Source organism: Corapipo altera, unplaced genomic scaffold, assembly GCF_003945725.1.
Source record: "Corapipo altera isolate COAL_440 unplaced genomic scaffold, ASM394572v1 301, whole genome shotgun sequence".
NCBI classification, from domain to species: Eukaryota; Metazoa; Chordata; class Aves; order Passeriformes; family Pipridae; genus Corapipo; species Corapipo altera.
The window spans coordinates 5,711,561-5,733,640 of record NW_020884926.1 but is presented as its reverse complement, the minus strand read 5'-3'; the positions used below and the strand labels follow the sequence as shown (position 1 = coordinate 5,733,640).

Sequence of the window (22,080 nt, the reverse complement as noted above, 5' to 3'; positions counted from 1 at the left end):
TCTCCTCCCCCAGCCTCCCCAGGCGCTCACACCCCAGGGTCAGGAGGCTAATCTGCACCCTTGGCAGGGAGGACCAGCTGGGCTTAAGTGGTGACAGCTTCTGGGCCACCATGTCACCATGGCCTGCAGCAGAAAAACTGGGAGAAGGGGCTGGGGATGGGAGACAGGCAGCAGGAGATGCCAAGGAGACAGGAACGGGCTCTGCCATCCCCGGCGGGTGGACCGGTGCCGATGCAGCACTGGGGTTGTGATAGGAGAAACCTTGGAGGGAAGGGGTCCAGGGAGGAGAAATTCTTTGCAGAGAGAGGGACCAGACACTGGAATGGGCTGCCCAGGTAGGGGGTGGAGCCACTGTCCCTGGAGGTGTTTAAGAAGAGACTGGATGTGGCATCAGTGCCTACGGACTCGTAGGCAAGGTGGTGTTGGGTCAAAGGTTGGACTTGAAGATCTCAGAAGTGTTTTCCAACCTTGTTGATTCTGTGATTCTGTGGAGTACAAGGGAGAGGGAAGGCAGAGGGCTACAGGTGACACCTGGCTGCAGGAAATGCTTGAAATTGAGGTGACAGTGAAGCCTTAACAGGAAGGGAACTGTCCTTGCTGAGAGGGGCAGACCCCCAACTCCCCTCCCTCTGCCTTGAAGAACTGATGCAAAGATTTTTCTCGTATGGCAGGGGCTTGGGCAAGGCTGTGAACAAAGTTTGCTCAGGTATCATCTACCTGCTCCAGGCTTAGGGACTCATAATTTCCCACCAGGCACTAAGGAGGGTGTGGGCCCACCCTGGAGAAACCTGATGTGGCCTGGATGGAGATCTACTGACATGGAAAAGGTCTGATCTGCCACAGGGGCAGGAGGAGAGGCAGGAGTCAGGTGGGAGCCTGGCTCTCACTCTCCCCCTCTAAGGCAAGGCTGGTTTAGGAGCCCACAAGATGATGAAGATGTGAGTCTGAAGGCTTCCTATGGACTGCCCAGAGGTAGCTCTGAGACACACTGGAAGCCAGGTAGATACTGGCACATGCAGGTGTGCAAGGCTCAGACTTGCAGCAGGAGACAAGCCTTAGGGTCCACCTAGGACCTTGGCATTCTGGACCCACATGGGCAGGTGCAGCATCCTCATGGCACTCACTGCCACCAGACAGGTGGGCTCTGACTGCCCAGGTACCAGGAGAACAGGGAGAATGGCACTGCTATGGTGAAGGTGTGGCTGCAGCCACAGGTCATCGTTGCATGGAGGCAAGGAAACTGTCCCCCTGGGAGGAAGGAGTGCACAGAAATGCTCCAATTCAAGAGAAGAGTCATAAAGTATTTCAAAAATACTGAAATACCTTGTGGGTTTGTTTTTTAGCTGTGCATAAATTGCTTGGCTTCTTATAGACCACAGTCCAAGTTTGCCAGGGGGGTTTAATGACCATCTAGTGGAAGGTGCCTCTGACCATGGAAGAGGGTTGGACAAGATGATCTTTAGAGGTCTCTTCCTTCCCAAACCATTCTTGTCTCTGTAGCAGACTCCCACGGAATGCCTGTGATCCCTGCAGATGAAGATCTGCTTACTGCTCCAGGAGCTCTCAGCTCAGTGACATTTCTTTTTCCACCCACCTCGTTCCTTTACCTTCTCAGCACCTGCTCACCTTAACCCTGTCCTACTGCAGTCGGTGCTGAGCAGTCCCCAACCTCTGCCACAGCAGCACGAGGCGACCAGACCAAATCCCAAAATTATCCCCATTACTTCTTCCAATTCCTTGGACACATCTCCCTCAACAGAGAAGGCTCTGGGCATGCCACAGGCTGTAGCCACGCTTTCACCTTGCAATTTCCCCAGTTTCAGTGTTTCTGCCCCTGGTTTCTTAACTCACATCTTGGTTGGTCATGTCCCAGTAGGGCCGCTCTCCGTAGGACATCACCTCCCACATGACAATTCCATAGCTCCACACGTCGCTGGCTGAGGTGAATTTGCGGTACTGAATTGCCTCAGGAGCTGTCCATCGTATGGGGATCTTCCCACCCTGCAGGGAGAAAACAGAGGATAGGAACAGAAGGAGCAAGAGCAACTGAAAACAGGAGTGTCCATAATGTTTGCCTGTAATATTCTGGTAAAACCCCAGAAGGAAGAGAGCACAGGACTATCTCTTGTGCTACTTCAGGATGGATGTGGAATGTCTAGCCAAGTTGGGAAGCCTTCACTGATGATGGTTCTCCCCATTTGGTGACCTGTCCCAACACTCTCCTGTTATTCACCTTGAACCTCACAAGCCATATTTTTGCCTATTACTCCTTATTATATCATCTGGTGCCACTGCAAAAAGTCTGTCTTCTTCCTCCAGGTCACTTAGAGGGTTCCCTCAGCCTCCTCTTCATCACATTAAACAAGACCAGCTCCTTCCACCTGCCTCCTGCTACAGTTTTCCTCGGCATGGAGAAATGCCCATGGTGCTAGTAGTGACTTTGGTGGAAAAATTAAGGTCTAGGAACACAGGAAAATCCAAACTGATCTCCCTCCATCCTTCTGCTGTCACCCCTCTACCTCCAGAGCAGGATATATGGAATTAGAACACCTTCCTCTTCAGCCTTCTACAGCTGTTGACTCCTTGAAGTCAATGGTACATCATTTTTGAGCTGGAGTCCTTGTATCTGTCTGTTTGTGGATATACATGATCCAGAAGGATCTGTTTCTGGAGACCAGGATGGAGTGAACAGCTTCTGCTGGGTCACTGGTGGGAAATGGGATGGACTGGGTGGGCACTGGGGGCTCTGTCATCCAGCTCTGGAGAAATGAGGGCTCTCCACTCCCCACACAGGGGGGTCAACCCCTGAAGAACACAGGAGTGGCACACACAGAGCCACGCTCTGCTTAAGCCCTCCCATCCTCCTGATTTCCCTCCAGGAGCTTTGGGCTTGAGCCACTCACTCAAGGGACATTCTGAAGGGAAATTCTTCCCCTGTGCTGAAAACTAAGCAAAACTGTCTATGTTTTGTGGCTGGGAGAAGATTAAAGAACATTATATTTCGTCAATTAATAACTGGTATGTGTTATTAAGGGTCTCCTAGGACTTCCTAGGACTCAGCCCCAGTACATGCCAGAATAATGAAGAAAGATAATGTTCCTTAATCTTTTCACAGCCACAGATCTCAGGCAAAATATTCTGTTTTCCACAAGAGGGGAAGACCAAGCATTCCCCACCAAGCATGATGTCCCCTCCATCAAGCAGACTCTTGACAGGGCTCATGGCAAGCAGTGGGTTTAAAAAATATATAAAAGAGAGGTTCTAAAGTAGAAATTACAGACTTTGGAGGTTCTTTGTAGAAGAATTCACTTCAGTGAGACCTCCCATGTCTGTGGTGATCTGACCCAGGGCTTCAGCCATGAACCTCCCATGAACCACAGCTTGTGGCTGTTGCCACCCCTGGGCACCAGGGATGATGACAATAAAACCCATTTGTGCATCCCAGGACAGGGATTCTGCAGAGGAAGATCCTCCTGGTTCTCTGATGCAGCAGGCGCACATATTCTGTCACTATAGATAATCTATGTCCTGCCACAGTGCCCACAGCCCAAGATGAATAAATTAGGGATGACAAATTTATTATTAGAGAGAAAAGCTACAGGCATAATAACAGGGATAGAGAACAGCAATAAATACCATGTATTTACTTAACAAAAGGAAAGTTAATTGGCTGTGAGGAACATGTTATGAAAAATAAATATTATCAGTGTTTCTAAGGCTGTGTGAGATGGAAGAGTGGATGTTTGAAGCTACACAAGTTCAGAACAAAATAAACCCCCACATTTTTGGTGTTTGTTTGGTATTCAGCTGCTGACACAATTCACTAAGAGCCATGCCAGGCAGCTTCAAAAGACCCAGGAGGGATGATTTCCTACAGCAATACCAACACTAATTTCCAGGAATTCTTGTCTTAGGCATTGATCCTGTTGCACTGTTCCAGAGCCATGCTGTGTGATATTTATGAGAAGTCCTGGCTACAGCCTCACTGAGCAACAAGTCTTCAAACAATCCTTTGGTCCCAAGGAACATTCTGTAGCCTGAGACAGGCCATGAGTCCTTGGTGGCACTTGTGTCACTGGCACCGGGGGTGTTCCTGGGAAGTTGTTACATGTTCATGAAGTCATTTCTAGGAATGTCTCTGTCTAATTTATACAGATTCTCTGGAGAATCAGTATCTAGTACTGCTGGGATGAATGCCCAGCATGCATCCACACTTCAGTCTGTCGTTCCTGGGGCTGAGCCTGTGACATTACATGGGGAAGGATGACAGATTCCTGGACAGAAGGATGATGGATTCCTGGACAGCAGGGCAGCACAACTGGACAGTGATGACAAAAACCCCCCATACTTGCTGCCCTGGCAACAAATCTGTCAGGGCAGCATTTCAAAGGATCCCAGCTGGATCCCACTGAGTGGGTATAAGTGCATGATCCCAACTAAGGGATATATATCCCCAACCAGGGATATATATGTTTAGAAGAAGGCTCAGCTACCCCCAGGCATGACAGGACCTTGCGGGAGAGAATCTTCTTCCATTTATTTCATTGGTCTTTCCCATCTGGGACCTTCTTTCCACCGCTGACACCCTGAAAAAGCGACCTCCCTCTTTTCCCTCTCCAGCTCCTTCCTTCGCCCTCCCACCCATCCCTCCCTCTGGAAGAGCAGCGTTACCAGGGCGCTGGTGTAGGTGGGATCAGAGGTGTCGTCCTCCAGGAAGCGGGAGAGGCCAAAGTCAGACACTTTGCAGACCAGGTTGCTGTTGACCAGGATGTTTCGGGCAGCCAGGTCCCGGTGCACGTAGTTCATGTCTGCCAGGTACTTCATGCCCGCAGCAATGCCCCTCAGCATCCCCACCAGCTGGATCACCGTGAACTGCCCGTCGTTTTGCTTGGGGAACAGAGGGGGAGACCATGTGAGAGGAGCAAATTCACAGCCTGGCACGGTCAAGCAAACAGCCAGGAGTGTCTTTCCACGCTCATGGCAAGACACAGCTCTGCCATGAATATGTACATTCCCTCCAAAGGGGAGTGGAGAGCTCACAGGGGCTGGAATTCACCCCCACTCACCCCAAGGGCATCACCATGGTGGCTGCTGTCACCCAAAGGTGCACCCACCTTGCACAGGAGGGCTCAGAAGGGACCATCTATTCCTGTTATCTCCCTTCAACAGTCAATTTTCCACTTCAAGCTCAGAAGTAGAAATACTTGGACAGAGCAGCTGGAGGTGAAGTCCTGCTGTCTTAAAGCTCCGTCAGACTGTCCCTCTGTGCCAGTTTGTACAGGCACCTGTGGGTGTGCAGGAGGGCACAGCCTCTCCCTAGGATGAGATATGTAACAGGTGGCACCTCCACCTCTGTTCCCAAACCACAGACCTCTGGACTATGCAGCAGCTGCTCCAGGGGACACTGGGCAGGGAAGGACACTGGGAAGGGAACCTTTCCCCCCAGTCCTCCTCTGTCCCAGCACAGTTTCTGGAGCTGCCCACTCCCAGGATCCTGTACCCGCAGGAAGGAGTCCAGGGAGCCGTTCTCCATGAACTCAGTGATGATCATGACTGGAGAGCTCTTGGTCACCACGCCCTCCAGGTGGATGACATTGGGGTGGTCAAACTGGCCCATGATGCTGGCCTCGCTCAGGAAGTCCCGTCTCTGCTTCTCCGTGTAACCAGACTTGAGGGTCTTGATGGCCACAAAGATCTCCCTCTTGCCAGGAAGCTTGAGATGCCCACTGCACACCTCGCCAAACTCCCCTGTGGACAGACAGGTAGGGCTTGTCAGCTTCCCAGAAGCTCCCACTGGTCCAGCCCTGTCTGCCCTGCACGTCCCTGAGCTGCCACCCACCACTTGATCTCTGCTTCCTCCCTCCTCCACACCAAAGATTCCCCCTTCAGGTAGACCCATCACTGTGAGGAGCACTGGATATGGGACTATTTGCACACGGGAACTGGGTGTTCATGTTTCTCCAGCACTGGACCCTGCTGCTCCTTCTAGTCCAGGCTGGGGCTAAGACATTAGTGACACCAGTCTTCCCAGTACAGGTAAGGCTAAATCCTCACCTGATCCTGGGAGCATGAAGGAGCCTGTGGTGCTGAGGGGAGCCAGCCATTCCCAGGTCACCTACCTGCCCCGATCACCTGCTCGATTTTGACACAAGAGATATCGATTTCTTTTGCAAACTCCCTGACAGCCTCGTTGGGATCTTCGTAGGTGAACGGATCAATGTAGATCTTCATCCCTGGAGTCACTGCACAGAGGTGAGGAGAGAGTCAGATAGGTGGATGCAACTGGAACAACAGATTGTTGGCATCAAGGAAAAGAGAAACTTGTTTGCTTAAGGGTCTTTCTGCCTCAGCAAGTTGCATAATCAAGGGCACAAAGCAGAAACAGGGAAACAGTTTGAGAAGGAACATGCAGAGTCATGTTTCACAGGACTATTAAAGCTGGATTTAATGAATATCAGTTCACAAATCATTGTTGGGGTAGTGAGGGGATATGTTGTGAGCTCAGAGTGCAAACTGCAGACTGACTCCTCCACGAGAAGCCTGTGACCCTTCCAGGGGCAGTGCAAGCAGAATGGACAGTCCAGTCTGTTCTCCTGACAGGTAACCCAAGGCTGGGTTTCCTCTTGGGAGCCCCAAAATGGCCAAGACAAGCTGTGGAGGACACAAGAAAAATTGCAAGCACCAAGTTCTTCCTGCTGGGCAGAGCAGAGGACACAGTGACATGTCCTGGGAAAGCCAATGGCCATGGGACCTGGTGAGGCTGGACTGCTGCTGCCACATCCCACACTACCTGTGGGACAGCTCTTACCTATGGATCTTCTCTTTCTATACCCATTTTCTGGCCTCTGGCTCACTCCAAAATGGGGGTTATATGGAGAGCAGAGCTCACAGCTCACTAAACAAGAAGCCCAACACAGCACCAGAGCATGAGTCCCAACTCCAGGATGCTGGTTGGATTCAAGGGGGTTCTGCAATGCTCACAGGCTACCCAGGCTTTGGCAATTTGCTGTAGTCTCCCCACTGCAATCACTGCTGGGGAGTGAGCAGGGACTGAGCCTTGGACAGCTGTGTTGAGTGTGGAAGTGGTGAAAAAGCACCTCAGGCCCTTTATCAGCTCATGTGCATCCCATGGCACCAAGTGGTACAGGCACAGCTATTAATGCCACCCCAGCCTGGAGCTGTCATGTCCCACACCAGGCCCAGGAGAATGTGTGAATGTGTGTTTACAGCCTGGACTGACAAACACCTGAGAGCTGCATTTTCATAATCTCTCCTGAAAAGTGTCATTTCTCCTGGTAAGGGATAGTGAGGCAGCCAGCACAGGCTGCTGGGCCACAGGGCTGCAGCTCAGAGCTCTGCCTTTTGGGAGGTGTTTCCCAGATAAATGAGAAGCAACAGTGAGTCCTGAGCAGAAACACTACTGGTGTTTTCCATGCTCTGAGCAAGGTCTGGATTTCTACAGGAAAAGGTTATTAAAAGGGCATAAATGCTGAAGCTACAAGTGGAACACAAGGAAAATAACAACTGAGACTGGAATAAAGCAAGATTAGAGCCACGTGTCTCTAGTGAGGGAGGAGAAAGGAATTTCAGGGACATGCAGGCAGGGATTAATCATAGAATCATGGAATGGCTTGGGTTGGAAGGGATCTTAAATGACCTCATCTCGTTCCACCCCCTGCCACAGGCAGAGACATCTTTCACTATCTCAGGTTTCTCCGAGCCCTGTCCAACCTGGCCTTGGACACTTCCTGGGATGGGGAAAGGAGGATGCACTGAGGTGAGGTAAAGGGTGTGCAGTGAGGCTGGGAGCAGGAATGCTGGATTGAGGGAGTGCCTTGCACCTGGATGTTGGAAGAGGGAGGCTGCAAGAGAGGGCATGTTAGGTATTGTATTATATACCTATACGTAGATATAGCTCCTATCTACTGGGAACTGGGAACACTGGGATGGCTCTAGCAAAGGTGTGTGGGCTCCTGCAGAAGGACAGCACTCTGCAGGAGAGGGACAGGCCAGGGAAGGGGTCTCACTGCTGCCCAGCAGATGGGCAAAGCTGAGGAGTCGGAGAAGCAAGACATGGTGTGGTGGCAGGAGCTGCAGCACAGAAGAGGGTGAGGCTTCAGGGGGCGTGTTGGATGTCACAGGGGTTTGCAGAGCATCCCCAGGGGTTGGCTCCAGCCAGCACACAGGGCTGGGGATCAGGGGGCTGGGGTGGGGGGATGCTCCTGCCCACACATGCACACACCAGGAGGCCCCTGAGCCCCCCCCCCCCAAACAAGGAATGAGTGAACAGGAACACAAACCGAAGAGCGAGCGGCCCCCCAGGGCGGGCGGGGACCCTCGGTACGTACTGTGGCCACTGGTATAGTGCTGCAGCTTGTCGGTGTACTCGGAGTCCGCGCGCTCAAAGCCCCTTCTTCTGGAAAGGAAGGGAGACCTGAGCACAGCATGGGCCCTTCCCATCCCCATCCCCTGCCACCCTGTCCCCAGGGACCACCTCCTGCCCAGCCCTGGTGTGCTCAGGTGACCTACCTGTTGCACACGATGCCGATGACGACCACGGCGATGAGGAACACCAGCCCCGCCGCCGAGGAGCCGATGATGAGCGGCAGCTTCTCCTGGACACTGGTCTGGTATTCAGCTGGTGCACAAAGAAGAGGGAGTGGGTTAATGTGTCATCCCTCACGAGTTCATCAAAGTCCACCACATCTGCATGGCTGTTGCTTCCTCTGGTCCGGGACAGGTGGTGCTGTTTCAGGCCTGGGATGTGCCCCAGTAGGCAGGTTGGATGGAGCTGCCCCTTTTGGGTGGAAGATTTAGACCCATGGGTACGTGCTGTGCCTCGTCCTTGGCCTCAGGGCTGGAAAACTGGCTTGGCCTGTTTTATTTAGCAGCACAAATTTAGAAAATTAAGAGCTGGCTCTGCATTTGTCATCACCAGCTGGGCACATAGAAGACATAAAGTTTGCTTCCTCTAACTCCAGCTAAGCAGAGGCAACCCCATGGCAGGAAAGCTGGGCAGAAATCAGACCAAACTGTGGGATTGTCTGCATGGACCACCATGGCCAAGCCTCTCTCCAGGTCTTGAATAAATGCATGTAACTTGTCAACACACCCTTGAAGGGGCTGACAGCAAGGGGATCAGCACTTCTGCCAGTGCATCTCCATGGCTTTCTGGACCCTGTGTCACCTTCACCCAGAGGTGACAGACTCACCTTCAGTCATGGTCTGGAAGTACATCTTCCCACTGTAGCGGCCGTACCCGGCCACAGTCCGTGCCCGCACCTGGAACACGTAGATGGTGCCAGCTTTGAGGTTCTGCACTGCTACAGTGTTGGTGGGGCTTTTCACTGTGGTTGAGTTCAACTCGCTCAGATCCTGCCAAGAAAATACAAACCTGTCGTCAGAAAAACCCGTTCAGAATTGGGCGCTGTGTTTCTGGGAGGAGGAAGGGCAGGAGACCAGGGTGGTGTGGGCAGAGAGGCCACCCCGGGAGAACAAACAGGTCCTTCCTCCTGGTAGGGAGACACAGAAGCAGGGATGTGAGTGTGGATATCCCTGGGCTGTCTGGCACCTCTCAGGAAAGGCTCTAAAGGAGGTTTTAGCTAGAAAACTTCAGTTGTTGCTCCAAGCCTTGAGCTCAGTGGGGATGGGAACTGCTTCCCTCTTCTGTGGCCACTTTCTCTTAGCACTGTCTTCCTTCCTCATCCCCTCCTCCTGTGCCTGATCCAGCCTCAGCACCCTCTCCATTTGCTCTTCACCATCTCCCTTTACCTGTGCTGGAGGCAAAGCCCACCTGAACACCGGGTTTTGGACCTTGGGAGAAGTATTTGGATTGCTACCACCCAGGGCCTGCTTCTCCAGGGGCCATGGCCAAGTTACCAAAGCTGGGGAACCCAAGAGCATATTTAAAAGTGATAATGAGACTATTTCCAAACTTTTGTCTGCCCCTTGTCTGCCGTTCTTCTAGCTGAGGACTGGAGCAGTCACACCATAATGATACAGGTGGCATTGCACTCGTGTCAGTGATGGATCCATTAGGAATTATGCCCTTAGATGAGGATCCAGAAGCACTGGTGGACAGGCAGGACCTCCTTGTACAAGAGGACAGGCAGTCCCTGTCCCCCCCCATGGAGAAACCAGACAGCAGAGGAGGATGGGACCACATTCAGAGAGCCTTGAAGGTGGTCAGAGCAAGGTGGCTGGAAGCCTGGCAGGCATGAAGTCCCAAAAGTCAGAGCAAAGCAGTAATCTCTGCTTCTGGAAAACAGAGAGATCTTAGGAAAGCCAAGCTGTGGGCATGAGCCCTGAGAAAAGGAGGAGCAGGCACTGGTTTTTGAACCCAGTGTCTGTGATGATGTTGAAGGTGCTCATCCTTCCTGGCAGGTCAGGCTGCCTTGGCAGGATCACTGGTAAAACAGAGCAGCAGCTGACAGCTCAAAATCTGAGTTGGCAAGTTTACAAATGAGTCCCCTGAGATCTGTCACTGCAAAGGGCTCAGCAAGCCCAAGGACCCCCCACCCTGCACCCTCACCACTGAGAAGGGGTAATAACCTCAGGATACACTGTTAGAAAGTCAGACATGAGGTTTGTGGAACCCCATAAGTGGAAATGAGGGTGTGATCAAGGGACTGGCCTCTGTCCCAGTTCTGAAGTGTCACTGGGGTAGCAGGGAGGGATTTCTGCTTGTCCCATGGGAATGTGAGGTCAGAGTAAAACTCCCAGCAAGAAGAGAGAATCTGCTCCTCCTCACCAACTGCTGCAGTGGACTGCTGAAGGACAGAGAGTGATGAAGGGGCAATTAGGAAGAAGGAAGGTCCCACAGAATCACAGAATCATCAAGGTTGGAAAAGACCTCTGAGATCATTGAGTCCAACCTGTGACCAATCCCCACCCTCTCCCCCAGCCCAGAGCACTGAGGGCCACATCCAGTCACTCCTTGGACACCTCCAGGGATGGGGACTCTACCACCTCCCTGGGCAGCCCCTTCCAAAGCCTGACAGCCCTTTCAGTGAAGAAATTCCTCCTGATGCCTAACCTGATCCTCCCCTGGCACTGCCTGAGATTATGTCCTCTTGTCCTGTTGCTTGTTACCTGGAAGAAGAGACTGATCCCCACTTGGGTCAACCATCCTGCCAGGGAGTTGCAGAGAGTGACCTTGTAATCACAGAATCATGAAATAGTTTGGGTTGGAAGGGGGCTTGGAGCAACCTGGCCTAGTGGAAGGTGTCTCTGCCCTTGGCAGAGGTTGAAACAAGATGAGCTTCAAGGTCCTTTCCAACCCAAACCATTCTATGATTTTATGAAACACCTGGGAGACCTCCACTATTAACAGTTTTCTCTTCTAAAAAACTGCATCAGTTTTATCCATCTGGATCTGGTGCTGAAGGTTCCTGGTTATCACCAGGGTGTTTGGGAATCAGACTAATGACAAAGAAAAGCTCAAGTACAAATACACACAGATCAAGGGAAGATGAGCACACAGGAAACCCACGGCCTTGTTTGTCTGATCAGGCCCCAGCACTCCCTTGGACCTTTCCCAGGCAGGCCAGGAGAGAAATAGGTCAGGAAATGTTTACAGTTTTAGAGCTCAAGGGCTTGGATCAATCCTCCCAGGCCCTTGGATGGCACTAACAACATGGTAGTTTTAAAATCATTTTATCCAACTCTTTTGAAGAACCTCATCCCTGCTCCTGGAGGACTTTAAATTGAACATAAAGAGGCAGCCCACAAGCTGGTTGATAGCCTGGGAAATCGATGTGTGCCTGTCCCAGGAAGGAGTGCTCGTGACTGGGCTCTCCTTTAATCCCAGACCACAAGGAAAAAGCATTTACACCTCTCCACCTTCCCTTATCAAACCTATTCTTTCTCCTTGGCATCACCTCTCCAGAACCTGTACATTCACCTCAAACACTTCTTTGGTCCCTCTGGGCTTCTCCAGCAGGTCCAGGGCAACCAAGGTGGTTCAAAATCCAAGTCCAAGCTGTTTTGTTGCAGAGGTTTGTGGTGTTTGGTTTTTTTTCCTGCTGATTTTGGTTTGTGTTTGTAATTCCTAATTCAAAATAACACACTTATTTCCTCTTAGGTTTGATTTTGAGTCCTGATCTGGTTCCCCTTCCCACGAGTCAAACTGAAGCTGAAACCAAAGTCTGATCAATAGAGAAAGAGTTTCTTGAAATCCTTTCAAGTAGGCTGTGAAACACCAAAAGGACTTGCAAAAGCTGCTTCTAAAATGTCATATTAAAAAAAAAAATAAAATAAAAAAGCCAAGGAAAAACGTCAACTGGCTTAATTTGGCAGAGAGCTCCTGTGTGCCTGAACAGCCCAATCTGCCATGATCAGACCATCACACAGAGCTGAACTTCAGCCCTCATGGCATGGGGGATGCTCAGGTGTGGGGAGAGGGTCCTGCCAGCCACTCTGGAGGTGGATCCGTGGGGTCTGCAGAGCCTTGGACTCTCATGGGGCTTCACATCTCGAGAGCATTCGTCGTCTCAGCCAGGTATCCAGTCGTGTGGGGCAAGGGGAAATGGCCTCAAGCTGTGCCAGGGGAAGTTGGGGTTGGATATCAGGAAAAATTTCTTCATGGAAAGGGTGGTCAGGCATTGGCACAGGCTGCCCAGGGCAGTGGTGGAGACACCAGCCATGAAATTGTTCAATAAAACAAGTAGATGTTGCACTTGGCAATATGGTTTAGTGGGCATCGGGGTGAAGGTAGGACTTAATGATCTTGGAGGTCTTTTCCAACCTTAAATATTCTCTGATTCCATTATACTAATTGCTAAGAGTGTGTTTGGATGCCTCTCACAAGAAAACTGAGTCCTAGACAGTGGGCAGTCCAGGACAGTGGACAGGCCCAGTGTGGGCCCCAGGCAGGGACTGGGAATGCAGGAAAGCTATCCCAGGTCTCCCTGGCAAGGCTTCCTCTTCATCTCCTTGATCTCACAGTTTTCCCCAGACAGAGCCCACTCCAAGGATTTGGGCAGCATAAAGGGGGAATGGCCATCCCAGCTCTCACTCCATCCTGAGGACAGGTGGGAAATGCCAGGCAGCAGCTTTGGCTCCGAGCTCAGGGATTCTGGTGTCCAACACCGCAGGATGGAATCAAAAAACTCAGAGAATCATGGAATGGTTTGGGTTGGAAGGGAACATCTCATTGCACCTCTCTGAAGTCCCCTGAGCCAGCCCAGGAGCAGCACTTCCAGCATCCTTGGTCCAAGCCCTGAGGACACCCCATCCTGGGGCTGCTGGGCTCTGACCAGAAGCTCCCAAGCACCACAAGGGCTCTGCTCCCACCTCCAGCTCCAGCTCCAGCTCCAGCTGGCACAGGTCACCTCTCCCAGCCAGCCCAGGAGACATCAAAGGGCTCCTTTGCCTCCTAAACTATTACACTGGTGACCAAACTGGGCTGAATGTCTTCAAACAATTACAAAATGAGCATAATCAAGCCCAATCATTTTGCATAACGAGGAGAGCTGATTACCCTTTGCAGTGCTTGACACCACAGTGGGTCTCCAGTTCCCACACTCTGGGATGAGTTTGGCAACTTTGGCCAAAAAATTGCTCTGCCCTTTCTACATGAAGACAATACACACTTCTTTCAATAAGGCAAATGTTGGCAGGTAACTCTTGGAAGTGGAAAAAAGCCACATGAAAAAACACAGAGAGCAGCCACGTCAGGCAGGGTTTGCACAACAAACTGCACTGATTCGCTCCAACTCCACGTGAAAGCAACTCTTAATGTTGCCTTTGCTCAGACACCTTTAATAGCACCTAAGAATAGCAATGTTATAAATAATCTGTGAAAAGGGAAACAAAAATATGTCTTTGTTTCAGGTATTGTGAGCGGCTCTTTTCAGTCAATGCTAAAATAATTTCTTCCAATTTTTTTTTAATTTAATTTATGTGTTTATGTAGAAGAGAAACGGTTCAAAATGAAGAGCCAAGGCACTTTTTATACAAAATGTGTGTGCTGCTATTTGTCATTGGAGCTATTTTCATGAAAATAAAACATAATTTTCTACTGGGGAAAAAAAAATTCCAGTGGAAACAACTTAAACAGCTCCAGAGATCTTTGCTGAGCATTCAGAAGCATGAGGGACAGTTTGCAGTGAAATATTTGGAAGGAAATCACCTCTGCAGAGACTGGCAGTGGACTGAGAACACACCTGGGGTGTATCACACACCCCATCCAACTGCAAGATTGATGGGAAGTAGGGGAAGAGCACAGCAGAGCCAAAGCCCTGCATTTTGAGAGTGTTCCCAGGCATCCAGTAAATGGCTTTCAATTGCAAAACTCAGCCCTGCAGTGGCCAGACTGACCTGGGATTCAGGGACCAACCTGGGATTCAGGGACCAACCTGGGATTCAGGGACTAACCTGGGATTCAGGGACTAACCTGGGATTCAGGGATTAACCTCTGGCCCATCAGCCCGAGCAGGACAGAGTGTCCTTGTGTACATACACACATCCCTTGCTTGGGGAGGAGTCATAGCCCTGCTGTTCTTCAACCAAAGAAACAGAAAAAAAAAAGGTACCATGAGGTTTAGATGATTCTGCCCCTCTGCTCTGCTCAGGTGAGACTCCTCTGCAGAGCTGCCTCCAGCTCTGGGGGCCAAGGACAGGAGGGATGTGGAGCTGCTGAAGAGAGTCCAGAGGGGGCCACGGAGCTGCTCCAAGGGCTGCAGCCCCTCTGCTCTGGAGCCAGGCTGGGAGAGCTGGGGGTGCTCAAATGGAGAAGAGAAACTCCAGGGAGACCTGAGAGCCCCTTCCAGGGCTGAAAGGGGCTCCAGGAGAGCTGGAGAGGGACTGGGGACAAGGGATGGAGGGACAGGACAAGGGGGAATGGCTTCCCACTGCCAGAGGGCAGGGTTAGGTGGGATATTGGGGAGAAATCCTTCCTTGTGAGGGTGGGGAGGCCCTGGCACAGGTTGCCCAGAGAAGCTGTGGCTGCCCCATCCCTGGGAGTTCAGGTTGGACAGGGCTTGCAGCAACATGGGATAGTGGAAAGTGTCCCTGCTCATGGTAGGGGGTGGGATAAGATGAGCTTTAAGATCCCTCCAACCCAAACTCATTCTGGGATGATTCCATAAGTCTATGAAATACCAGGACAGGGAGCATCCAGCACGTGGGGCTGCTTGTGTTGTCCTCTGTGCTCTCTCCCTGATGCCTGAGAGTGGCTTGGGCCACTTGTCCCTGTCATCAGGGACACAGTGCCCTAAGCTCTGACAACACTCACCTTGTGGCTGCCTGCAAAGACTGACCAGCACCAGCAGCACAATGTTTAGACAAAAATTCCCTTTATTTACAGCCTCCCCCAGAAAACAGGGGGGAGAGGGATGAAAGAAAGAGGGTGAGAAATTAAGAGAAAGTAAGAAGAGGAGAATGAACTCCTTGAGGTCCTCAGCTTCTACATTGAGGGTCCCCAGGGAACAGACCCCTCTTGCTTTCCAGATCTGTCTTGTTATCTACTCATCTATCTTGCCACATATTCTGGGATCGTTTCCAAGGGTCAAATAAATGGCTGTGATTTATGCAATATAGGTCAGGACCTATTTAACAGCTTACAAAGGAGCACCCCCTCCTCCCTGTTCTCCCTCTGGCTCTTGGTGATGAGAAAATAGGTCACAGGCAGGCAGTGGGGGGGATTAATCATTTCTTCCGGCAACTGCTGGGAAAAATATTTTCAGTTCCATTTAATCATAAAGCTTTTTAATTAGTTAGTTTGCAATTTATAACGTATAATGTTTATAAGCTCTTGTGTAAGGGGGCAGATTCCTGAAAGGAGAAATCTCCATCTCCCCATCTCCCCTGGGTCACACGGATGGAGTTCACCAGCAGAGCCTGGCAGAGCCAGCAGCCACACAACTCCAGCCCCATGGGATGGACACCCTGGCATAGTCCAGACTGAAATCCCTCTGCTCTTCTGAGTAGGGAGATGGTGAAAGGAGAACATTCCTCTGGGATGAAAGAGCCAGAGCTGCAGGACCCCTTCACACCGACCCCATCATGCAGTGTGGAGCCTCCATGGGAGCATGGGACAGGTTCTCCCTGGTGCAACACCGAGGTTCAGGATGCTAAACATATGCCAAACTCACCTTTGGTGCAAATGCATCTAGGGACAGCATTCCATAAAACCTCCAAGATGGGACACCCAAAAAGTGTGCTCTGGCCCTGGACTGGATATTCCCACCAATCCCCATTCTTCCAGTACAGGGAAGAGACAAACCAGACTCTTGGCTACCCAGCTCTCCCTGCAGTGAGTCCACCTGCCCCAAGTGCTATGGAGGTGAAGGGAGAAGGGAGAAGCTCCTCCTGAATAAGTGCTGTAGCTGGTGTTACACCCCTAAGCAGAGCTCTGTACCCCCTCCTCTCCCCAAAAGCTGTGGGTGATCCCTGTGGTACCTTCTCGTAATACTGCAGCTCGTAGTCCAGGATGACCCCGTTGGGCTGGTCAGGCTGGGACCAGGAGAGGGTGATGCTGTCAACGGTGCGGCTCACCTGGTGCATGATGGACACAGCAGAAGGAGCTGGAAGAAAGAGAGCAAGAGAGGGACCTCAGTCAGACACCAGCACAGGTGGGACCCACAGCCCAGCTGGAGGCAGGCAGGTGGATAATTGATGTTTGGAGCTCTGGAATTTACTCCCAGTTCAGTGGTCAGGAGATCCTGGATTTTGCTGTTTGTAGAGAACAGTTAGGGAAGGAAAAAAATGTTTCCACTGAGTTTGTAATTAGAAAACACATAGGGCAGTGTCTCCAGCAGGAAAACACGTAATTCCAAGGCAAAACAAGCCCAGGGTTGGAGCAAGCACAGCATTGTTCCAGCTGGGAAAAGCCCTGCCAGCCCAGTAACATGCAATCCTTCCCGCTTGCCATGGGGAAATCGGGGGCTTTGCACTTTGCCATTTGCATAGGGAAGCTTTCCAAGGCTTGGGAGGAGCTTCCCAAGTCTCTGGAGGGCCCGGGAAGCTCCTCCGCGGGGCGTGCGGGGTCTGCACACGCCAATCACGGGAGGTGCATCCAGCACATCCAGCAGCGTGAGCAGGCAACACAAACCTGACCTGACACGCTGACAATGCAGAGCCGCCCGGCTGGTGCTGGCTCCTGCAAACAGCACCCCCCAGATGCCACTTGTCCCACGGGCACAAAGGGCCCTTCCCGGGCAGCTGTCACAGCGTGGCCCCCACGTCGCCGCCGTGGCTTTGACACGGGGCCAGGTGGGAACAGGGCTGGTGCCACGCCGTGGGAAAGCTGTCCTGGGGAGCTGTTCTGACAGGCCCGTGGGGCAGGGACCACGGCGTGGAGCTGCCACCTCCCTGGGAAACTCCGACCAGCTCTGATCCTGCTGCGGAGCCTGGGGCAGGTGAGCCAACAGCCCGGGCTGTTTGTAATCCAGCTGGATCAGGAGGCTGCAGAGCTCATCGGGGCTGAAGGTGTGTCAGGGGAGGGTTAGGCTGGATCTCAGGAAAAGGTTTTTTCCCCCAGAGGGTGGCCAGGCACTCGACAGGCTCTCCAGGGCAGTGGTCACAGCCCCGAGGCCGAGTTTGGACAATGCTTTCAGGGACACTGGGATTGCTGGGGTGCCCTGTGAAGGACCAGGAGTTGGATGATTCTTGGGGGTCCCTCCCGGCTCAGGATAACCTGTGATTCTCTGGTTCTAGGTATTGGCAGCAGAGATGCCACAGCACTGCAGGATCAGCCACCCACCCTTGCTGGAGGGCTGACACACACATGGGTGCCTGTGCTGCCTCCTCTCCTCTGCACTGAGAGCAGTGAGCTGAGCACCTTGCCCACCCTGCCCACCTTGCCCACGGCACTGCTGACACATCCACATCAGTCCAAGGCCTTTCCAGACCTCACCCAGCGCCAGCCCTGCCCTGGAGAGTGTGAACTCCAGCAGAGCATTAGCCCTGGCACGTCTGCCAGCGCAGACTCACCACTCCAGCAGCTCCAGGGCAGAGGGGAAGCCTCAGGGGTGGGAGAGGACTGGAGCAGGAGCATGAAAGCTTCCCCATCACTTGTATGCTAGGCCTGGATACAAATGGATGCAGAGAGGTTTGCACTCAGATGGGCTTTTACCAAGTCCAACCCTTTCAATATTTCATGAAGAATAACTCATTTGACAGCTCTGAGACAGAGCTCAGAGGAGCAGCACACAAAGCAATGCCTCACACCTATCCCCAGGCTGGCTCCCCTTGGCATCCCGGGCAGCAACAGGAGCTGTGCCAGCTGGGATTGCAGCATTAGGACCGTGGTACTTGGACCAGCGTGGCTCCAGAGTGTTCCTTGCACAGCACTGCAAGGAATTACCATGGAGCTGCTCCTCTCAAATACACCCACAAAAGCCAGTTTTCTGATCCACCATCTGCCTCTTCACTGCTGGTTTTCTGGACTCAGAGCACTGCAGCTCCCAGGATGTTCAAAGTCTGTGTGCCAAGGGGCTGGGGATGGGTAAAGCCACCACACTGCTGCCTGGGTTTCCCTTCACCTGCCTCAGTTTCCCCACTCCTGAAGGAATCCTGATGTGTATTAGCTTCAGCAGTGTTGCCAGGACTTAGTAGTTTTGTCCAGAACTTAGTAAAACTGAAGGAGGGCAGAGGACTTCCATCATTGGAAGTGTTCAAGGCCAGGTTGGAGCAAGCTGGTCTAGTGGAAGGTGTCCCTGCCCGTGGCAGGGGGTGGAGTGAGATGAGCTGTAAGGTCCCTTCCAACCCAAACAATTCTGGGATCCTAACAGATCCTGAGACTTAATCCTTCCATCCATTCCTGGCGAAGCCAAGCCCCATTATCCACCAGTTTGAAACCTTCTGCATCACCTCAGCCCTCCCCTTGCTCCATGGACGAGGCATTGCCTCCCTCCTGTCCCACTGCTTCAGGCCACATCTTTACACACTCCTGGGAATGGCTTCTCATGCTGGAGTTAAGATAAAACACAGGTAACATTTCTGGAGCCTGTCAGCTCTTGCTGGAGCTTGCTGCTTCCCTGTCAACACAGATTTCATAGGACATCTGTGATTTTCAAGACATTTATCTCTCTCTGGAGCCAAGCCTTGGAAGGGAGATGTGACTACGCTCCAGGTGCCCTGCAGCTTGGAAGGGACTGGACTGAGGGGGGAGCACAGCCCGGGGTCTCTCTGGCATCTGCTCTGGGAACTGATCCCACACTCGTACGGGCTATCCCAGGACAGGGGCTGCACAGACCTGTCCCACCGGGATGTGGCAACATCCCATGATTTAGACAGGCTATTTCAGGACAGGGGCCACACACAGACAGACCTGTCCCACCACAGAAATTGGATGTGGCCACACCTTGTGATTTAGACATAGGTTCAATGGCCTTGCAGCTGGAGAAGCTCCTCAGCTTCAGGTTCCTCCTGGTGGGAGTGAGGTCTCTGGGATGTTGCTCTTCCAGTTCCATGCACTCCACAATCTGGGAGTACACAGATCCTGCAAGGGATCTCCTGCTTCTCCAGGCTGTGCTGAGAAAGCTGCACAAGGTATCCAACTCCAGGAAGATGTGTGTGACTCATTTGTGAGCAGCCAAGCCAGGCTGCTGTGTACCTGGGGAACCCGCCCCAGTTTGGCCCAGGAAAAGACCCAAATGGATAAGGTGGAGCTCATCTGATGAGCCTTAATGAGGCAAATGTGCTGCATGGTGGGAGGAGGCAGGTGAGATGAATGACTACAGCATCTTCAGCGCTTTTCCTACACCTGGGGCAAGGCAGTGTCTCTGGATGGGCAGGAACCTCCCCACTGTCTCCTCAGAAACCACTCCTGTTATCACAGACACCAGGGGAGTGCACAAGAGTAAAATCCCAGGAAGATTCAGGTCAGAAGTGACCCCTGGATGTTTCTGGTCCAAGTGCACGGCAGAGCAGTTTCAAAATCAGATCACTTTGCTCAGGACTGTGTCCAGCTGGGATCCAAACACATCCATGACAGTAATCCCATGGGCTCTCTGAGCACAGCCTCACTTTTGTGGAGAAGAAGCTTTTTCTCACATTCCACTGGAACTTTGCTCATTGTCCCTTGTGTCCCTTTCTACTGTCATCTTCACTGTGCACCTCTGGGGAAAGTTGGGCTCTGTCTTCTCTTTAAACACCCTCAATTTAAACATCCTCAATTTTCACCAAGAGAGCACTGAACTCTGCAAAGCCATGAAACGTGGTCACACCTTGACCCCAGATGAGGAGCTGGGGTGCAGAGAGAGGCTCCCAGTTCTGTGAGTCAGGGATGGGCTGGGACTGGGTGTCTGAGTTTGAAATCAGTTTATAGTGGAGTCAGCCAGACTTCAGAGTGACTTTCCCAGGTGTAGCTGGGAGAAAAAGCTTCAGCTGGATCATGACACAGCCATCCAGAGAGGTGACTGTGCCCTGTGACACACAGAGGAGATCAGATATGGAGCGTCCCCACTCTCAGAGCCACAATCACCTTGAGACATTACCCATGAAGGTGTGAGCAGAGGCAGATTTATCCCAATGGTGTCTCCTGGTGTAGCAACAATGCAAAAAATAAACAGAGCTTCATTCCACAGAGGATGGAAACACTTCTCATGACTGAAGCCCTTGAGCCCCAACGTCATTTTGAGGCAAAATGAATCATTTCAGCCCTTGAAAGGCACTTTTCTGCATCCTCTTTGTCAGGGTATGGCCTCAGATTCCTCTTAGTGGAGCCCTGTGGCTTCTCCAAATTGCTGGAGAAATAAACCAAGCCAAAACCACCTCTGGAGTGTCAAACAAGCTTAATGAAAATCCACTAATGTACAAGGCCAACGTCTCTCATGTGACAGGAGGAATGTGAGGGACACTTCCATAGTCATCATCCCAAGCCCCCAGATGGCCACAGGACACTGATCACAGCCAGAACCCTTGATGTATCCTCTCTCTATCAGTACCTTTCTGTCTTTTTGATTAACTCCAGATATAAAATGACAATTTTTGACCATAAAGCAAAATCTTTCTCTGCCACATCCCTGAAAATGAGGCCCCCTCCTCTGTGTCCTGCCTCCCAGGCGTTGTAGCTGAGGCATATCCAGCATTTTAAAGCATGAATTCTGAAGGAAAAAAAAAAAAGGAGAAAAAAAGAGACCAAAAGTGATGCTCTGGGCCCTGATTATGAAGCTGAAGTCAACTCTATGAAATTCTACAAAAGAGCTTTTTCTTCTTTTAAGAAGAGCTTTTGCCAAAGATCCTAAACAGGCACATCTCTCTTTCCAGGCTTACGTCCTTGATGGAAAGCATGTCCAGGTTTTACTCTGACACAGTTGCTCCAAGAAGATGTTGTGACTTGCAGGCCAACACCTCCCTGGGCAAGGACCCAGAGAGCTGCATGGCCACCAGCCCCATGGGCTACTTAAGCAGCCTCTACTAAGAGAAATCAAAACCCCAAGTGGCCCAGATCCATCACCCAGAGGCAGCTTAACCAGAACTGATCCTCCACAAGAGGCTTTGGATTCTGTAACTAAGGATTTGCCTGATCTCCTGTAGGGACAAAGGGGTGTGTTGGTCACATAGTGAAGCCTCAGGTTTGCCATAGCCATAATTTTACTTTTGTACGAGGATTTAGTTCTTTTGAGCTTGCTGGAAATGATACAAAAAAAAAAAGATTAAGGAAAAGAAGGAAATGGAAGAAAATAAGAAGGAAAGAAATGTGAGTTTTCCATGAAAAACAGTCGCTTCTCAATGACAGAAAAAACTGAAAGAAGGTCACACCAGCTGCAAACCCCAGGGTGGAACGAAGAGTCAGCACAAGAACACGGCAATTCAGGAGAAAATTGGGAAAAGCTTCCATAACACCCAGGTCTGAACATCCACATGAGATTGGCCACGGAGCCCAGGCAGAGTTAGAAACAGCTGAAATGTTTGTGGTTGACCCTGTGAGTATGTTTTGGACACAGACTCCACTTCTTTGAGGACTTCAGATGATGATGAGCCCACAGTGGCTCTGGGGAGGTTTTCCTGAAGCTCTCTTTGAAAACACAACTATTATTTTCAGGCTGAAATTTATGGACTTCACTTTCCAACTGCTGGGACTTTTCTGGGTTTTGGAGCTAAATGGAGGAGGAGACCAGAAACAGAATTTTG

The 22,080-nt window shown here is 51.4% G+C and overlaps 1 protein-coding gene across 4 annotated transcripts in view; it reads right to left on the bottom strand.

Annotated features, from left to right (window-relative positions):
- The window catches only part of EPHB2 (EPH receptor B2), a 136,074-nt gene that overhangs the window by 8,282 nt on the left and 105,712 nt on the right, over positions 1–22,080 (bottom strand). The window contains exons 6-13 of one of the 4 annotated variants that reach the window (XM_027658010.1): positions 16,402–16,526; positions 9,213–9,375; positions 8,530–8,638; positions 8,301–8,416; positions 6,120–6,242; positions 5,501–5,748; positions 4,672–4,887; positions 1,852–2,001 (exon numbers count right to left, since the gene is read on the bottom strand). In XM_027658010.1, the coding sequence (XP_027513811.1) occupies positions 1,852–2,001; positions 4,672–4,887; positions 5,501–5,748; positions 6,120–6,242; positions 8,301–8,416; positions 8,530–8,638; positions 9,213–9,375; positions 16,402–16,526 (1,250 nt within the window). The remainder of the gene's footprint in view (positions 1–1,851; positions 2,002–4,671; positions 4,888–5,500; positions 5,749–6,119; positions 6,243–8,300; positions 8,417–8,529; positions 8,639–9,212; positions 9,376–16,401; positions 16,527–22,080) is intronic. The other 3 variants (XM_027658013.1, XM_027658011.1, XM_027658012.1) reach the window with 3 other exon arrangements.